General features: G+C 39.8%; 1 protein-coding gene across 1 annotated transcript in view; it reads right to left on the bottom strand.

Moving 5' to 3' along the window:
* The window catches only part of igf2r (insulin-like growth factor 2 receptor), a 40,236-nt gene that overhangs the window by 23,048 nt on the left and 11,188 nt on the right, over positions 1 to 6,000 (bottom strand). The window contains exons 7-11 of the mRNA XM_017440087.3: positions 5,618 to 5,723; positions 5,364 to 5,523; positions 3,067 to 3,256; positions 1,432 to 1,535; positions 1,052 to 1,216 (exon numbers count right to left, since the gene is read on the bottom strand). Of these exons, the coding sequence (XP_017295576.1) occupies positions 1,052 to 1,216; positions 1,432 to 1,535; positions 3,067 to 3,256; positions 5,364 to 5,523; positions 5,618 to 5,723 (725 nt within the window). The remainder of the gene's footprint in view (positions 1 to 1,051; positions 1,217 to 1,431; positions 1,536 to 3,066; positions 3,257 to 5,363; positions 5,524 to 5,617; positions 5,724 to 6,000) is intronic.

The following is a 6,000-nucleotide window of genomic DNA, read 5'->3' as shown; positions in this document are numbered from 1 at the left end:
AGTGTTTGTCGATGCGTTTATGTTCCATGATTACACTGCAGGACGTGCAAAACAGCTGCAGCTGGGGAGGAAACTGGTTTGCTGAAATCTTTGTGGGCAAATGTGAAGCATTAGCGCACATTTTGGCTTCGGTCGCTGCTCCCGCACGCTCCCGGCATTCTGATGTTAACAGGAAGTGACGTCACGTGTCTTCTTCCTGAGTTATTTGGGGTTATTTTGTATTCCACGCTACACAAACCCACAAAGAAGAGACTAGACCGCAGAAATGGTGGCGAATCACTTTAGAAACAATAAATATTGGGTTAAAGTTGCAGGAAAGTTTCGGTATTTTGGGCAAAGTTGCAAAAAGTTGCGATTTTGCGGGGTTTGCTTGATTTTGCGTTAATAGCTGCGATCGCAACATCGCAAAATCCTGGAGGGTCTGATCAAGGGATGATCAAGTGTTTAATTTAGCAAAGAACCAAGTTTAAATTCGATCTTCAGGTTCTTTCTTACCAGCAGCCAGTCATAAAGACAATGTTTTCACATTTCTTTAGTTAAATGTATTAAAAAAGGAACCAAAAAGCTCAGTTTGACAGGCAGAAAATACTTTAGCACCAACAGGGTGATTCTCAAACAGCTTTGAGTTTAAAAACTTGACATTCAGCGGATAATCAACTGAAGGATGAAGCATCTCTCAGTTCTGTCTTTACTGGATTTTTGTTCCGTTTCCTGAAGACATGATTATCAAATATTATGTCCTGTTTTTCTTTTCTTATTTTTTAAGCACACACTGCAAAATGTGCTGTCAACGTCCGATCTGAGGACTGGACTGGAAATGGGCAAACAGAAAAACTTTTAAAAAGTTACAAGGAAGTCTGGCTGTTTGGAAAAATTTAAAAAAGACATGATGGACGGCTCAAGACTTTTGCACAGGACTCCATGTTTCTCTTTGAGACGTTAATGTTATCAGATAAGAAGAACGCCTGTTTGTTAGGGTAATAAAAACAAGAAAGTGTCACATTTTAAACGAAGTAAATAAGAGTTTGCCGGACTGCTCAGGTGAACTCACCGGGGTATTTAGTCAGCGGCGACAGGTCGTAGTGTTTGTAGCCATCTCTGACCCGACACAGCAGGTCCTCCTTCTCCTTTACGCAAGCGAACGCCGTGTCCCAGTTGAAGTAATAAGTGCAGTCCGTCTCACCGGCAAAAACTGGGTTCCCCCGTCCTCCCTGGGCTGCAGGAGACACGCCAAACAATCAGAAGGACAATCCATCGAATTTAATTCATGACTCGATCCCATCTGAACGATTTCCCTTCCAGTCGTGTCACGAACAGAAGTTATATCGAGTTTTTCTGCTAAAAGCCAAAGACCTACAGAATGAGTCAGTTTCTGAAAGTCAACACCAGATGGCATTATTGCAATAAGTTTTATTTAAACGTTTGTCTCACATGCAGTCTTGTTGCACTGAAAGTTGATGATGGTCATCCTCTGGAAGCCGGAGGAACATTTGTCTCCGTTCGGATAAATCAGAGTCAGATCTCCGTCCGAGTACCTGCAGAGAATCAGGGAGGAACAGAAGCATTTATGGAGGGCGAGAAGCTTAAAGGAAAAGTTAATTTACCGCCAAACATTTAGGCCTCGCTCGCAAAAACACAAGACCTTAGACAAACGCTGCTCTTAACTTCAGTAAACATCAGTTTGTCAGGTTTATTCTAGAATGATGATATTAAAATTATCAGAGAAAGAGAAATAAATTGCAGAGATATCACGTGACCTACGAGCGCGCAGATCTGTCAGCGCTCAGGGTATCTGTTGGGGATGACTCTCAGGTACTACAACAAGTTTTAATCAGATGTCTGTGAAACACACATGACTGCAGAGGCAGTTACATGCGAATAATAATACCTGAAAACGATCTGTTATGAAGATCATCTCTATTAGTAATTAGTACTAACGATCACTTAATTATGGTAATTAGGAGATGAACTCAGATTCAAGCAGCCTCATGCACTGTCGCCTGAGAAATAACACGTTAAAGATCTTATAAACGGTCTTTGGATGGCTCCTGTCATATTTTGCTAACAGACACATACGTTTGCATTTTTGTCCTTATTAGGACATTGTACTGACTTCCATTTATTTCTGTATTAGTGCACGCCTAACTGGTGCTGGGCGATATGACGATGGATATCATGGGGGCGATAGAAAAGTGTCTATCGTGCTCTTCTATCGTCTCTAACATAATTTTATCAATTATTCATGCAAATATTTCATAAAACAGGCTGCGATGAATGTATTAGTGTTGTCACTTTGCATACATTTAGTTTATATAAGTGATGAACAAGAATAAAAAGTAACTATATACCATATTGTGGTTTTGTGACATGACACTGCTTTTCATTATTTGACTCATGTGTGGGTTTGCAACGTGTTTTACGGCATTTAACTCATGAGAGCTGAAAGATTGAGACGCAGGAAGTATCAAACCCGGGGTCACAACAAGTGGAGACAGCTAGCAGGCAGCCCAAGAAGGACTTTTACCAAAACGAGGCGGTACGTCTGTGATTTGGTTACATTTTGGGTTCAAGAAGTCCGACACGGAGCAGAAAACGGTCATTTGCAAACTCAGCTACAAGACGCCAACACAACAAACCTCTTCTATCACTTAAAGAAGAACCACAAAAAAGAATACATGACAGTCCAAAAAGCGCGAGGTCAAGCAAGTTGTAAACGTAGCCGGCCGAAGATAATGGAGTCATCTGTTGTCATTTGACACATAAATGTTGCGGCACTAAAATGCAGCAGTTCCCGTTTGTAAAAGTTCAGTTAAATGTCACCTCAAAATAAAAGTTTGAAAGAAGTAAGCAATGATATTACTTTGTATATCGTGATACATATCGTTATCATGATACAAAATAGTCCATATCGTGATATATGATTCTTTCCATATCGCCTAACCCAAAGATGGCGTTCCACCACATTAGGACAGGGTTTTTGACTACATATGGACTGCTGTTCCTGACAAAATCCTAAAAGGTAACGCAAACCAGACACACACACACAGACAGACAGACTAATCTTACCGTAGTGCCTGGTTCTGATATCTTCCAGCCACCTTCTTTATGTCCCCTGATGCCTTCACCTGGCAGGACGAGATGAACAGATCGTTGCCACATTCTTTAGAGGGCGCCTTTCCACAAACGTTCAGGTAGAAGATGTACTCCTCCGACGTTCCACTGAGTCCAGAGTGAGCGTAGTACGGATGGTCTGAAGCTGAACGCAAACATTCAAAGGTTCGGCTTCACTTATTTATATTCAATTTACACTGAAACAAGAATAATAAAATAAAAATAATAAAATGGCATAGGTTGGGTTAAACCTGTAAACAAAAAAACAACTTTTCAACAATATATATATTTATATAAAACCATAAGGAAGCAGTCGGTCGGCTTGTTGCACAGGTTTGACTCGCCGGTCTCCTCCTTCAGACAACATTAACGTTTATAGGTGCTTCTGTAATGTTTTTTTGTCTTTATGTGTCCCTGTGATGGACTGCGACCTGTCCAGGGTGTCCCATGCCTCCTGCGACCCTGAACACTGAGGAAACCTGAAATAAAATCTCAAAGGCTGATAAATCCTGAACAGTTTAACAGATAACCAGCAGATTTTAGCTGAGGTTGGAGGTTAAAGCATCGCTGTTTGATCCCACGTTCCATTTATACCAACTTTTAATTCCTATTACGCTTAAAACTGACCCCCAAGTTGCTTATGTTTCGTCAATAAATAAAGAAATGCTTTAAATAAAGAATATGTAACTATGCTCTTATAAAAACAGGCGAGAAAATGAGTCGCCTGGAATTTGTTTTATTTTAATCTTAAACAGGCAGCTAAAACAATAAATTACTACATTAAAACACACAGGCTTCTATAAAAACGTGACTGAAATTTAGTGTTTTCTTGCCAAAAACGAGCCGACAGACACAGTAAGGTCGTGACACTTTACTCATCAGGACTTCCTCTAACTGGAGTTAAAAACAGCAGCAGGATGAGCCAAAAACTCCTCTGAGTTATAAACGAAATGGTGAATAAGAAGAGCGACGAAACTAAAAAAAAAAGTTTGGATCCTCTTTTTTTTTTACAGATATATTGGCCTGAAGTTTTTTCTATAATCTGAGGACGAGGAGGGCAGGACAATTAGAATGGCAAAATAAAGCTACTTAATAAAGGAAAACGAGACAAACGTGAGAAATGTAGTACATTTCCTCACAGATTTACATTTCATACAATCAGGCCACCGGGTGGCATCATTTATTCAACCTGACAGATTTTAGTCCACATTTATATAAAAGTTTTTCTGTAAAATGTCAGCAGTTACATTAAAAGGCAAACTGCAAAGTATGAAATCAAACATAAAGAGTTTACTCCAGGAGTTTATTTTAGATATATTGAGTGCAGTTGTAAAATGAGGGTCTGCACTTAATGTAAACAAAGCGCTCAGCTGAATCTGCTGAAAACCATGTGGAAGCTCGAGTAATTAGGATGGCTGTAGTCTGTGGAAGTAAACAAATATGGCTGATAAGCTTAAAGTTTGACCTACTTTTAGTTACATCGGGTGTTTCTGTAGGTAAACAAACACAAGGTAGTCGGCATCTGGTCACAAATTTAGCTTAAAACTCTTTAATTTAGGGTCACCTAAACCAGAAACATGAAAATCATTTTGTTTCTGGATTTATTTTTAAAATGAGCACCTTTAAATAAAAGCTGGCCTAATAATAATTGGTCATTTAAAAGTTTTAAAGCAACCCTGCGGTCTTATTTAATGCTGTTTTCCCAAAGGTTATGGTTACTTATAGTTATAGTTATGGACACTTGTCAAACTCAAGGCCCGCGGGCCAGATCCGGCCCTCTGTAACATTTCATCTGGCCCTCTAATCTGGGACAGATCGAGTCTCTGGTTCTATATTTGAAGCCAACAATATATAGTTTTAATTTCTGTATGATCAGGTTTTTGTTGAAAAATCTGCTTTAATGTTAAAAACTTCATTTAAAAGCTGAGTGAGGCGTAAGAAATGACAGCTAATGATGAGCTTTTTGAAGTTTGATCTATTTGTCTGTGTTCATTAAAGTCTGTTTGCTCTAAATTCTGTATAATCTGTAACTGGGAAAAGGTCATTGATATTTCTATATGAATGATTTGACATAATACATCTAAAACCAATTAATTTATGTAATTTTTAATAAATATTGATTATGATTGGCCGTTGGCTAGGACCAAATTTTTGATTTTGGCCCCCTTGCGTCACTGGGTTTGACACCCCTGTGTTAAAGGATAACCACAGCCTTTCTGTGGTGATTAAAGATCAAAAACAGAAGGACTTACAGGTCAGGGTGAGGGGTGTGAGGTCTATAGAGATGTCGTGCTGTTCGCTGCTCAGCTTGCAGGTGTGACTCTCCAGGTAGTCTCTGTGGCAAGCATACTCCGTCACCCACTCCACCTCGTAACGACAGTTCGACTCAGCTATCATCTTAGGAGTGCTGCCCTAAATTAATTTTTAAAAAAAAAGGGAATAATTAGCGGTGCATATTCCCAGGAAATCAAACTGGCAGATCAGCGGCTTCAGCTGCGTAACGAACCGATCGCCTGCTTGACGGACAGATGAAGGTGATGTTGACGGTCGGCTTGTGTTCTCCACACATATCAGGAGGCGAGTCGGCGCCCAGCTCATACTGTAACCTCAACCTGGAGAGGAAACAAAACAAGAAAACTCAAATGTTGTTTCAGTTAAAGAGGATTTCAAAATTAGGTGTTTTTTCATTAAACATTAAAGCTATCTTCATCTTTAAAATCAGGGGTAAGTAACCCTGGTCCTGGAAGGTTTTTTGTTGTTTCTCTGCTCCAACACACCTGATCTGAATCAACAGGTGATTAACAGGCTTCTGCAGAACATGAAGAGGTGATTTAACCATGAATCAGGTGTGTTGGAGCAGAGAAACAAGTAAAACATGCAGGATGGTGG

This window comes from Kryptolebias marmoratus, linkage group LG19, assembly GCF_001649575.2.
Source record: "Kryptolebias marmoratus isolate JLee-2015 linkage group LG19, ASM164957v2, whole genome shotgun sequence".
In the NCBI taxonomy this organism is placed as follows: domain Eukaryota; kingdom Metazoa; phylum Chordata; class Actinopteri; order Cyprinodontiformes; family Rivulidae; genus Kryptolebias; species Kryptolebias marmoratus.
This window is presented reverse-complemented; position numbering and strand designations above follow the sequence as displayed.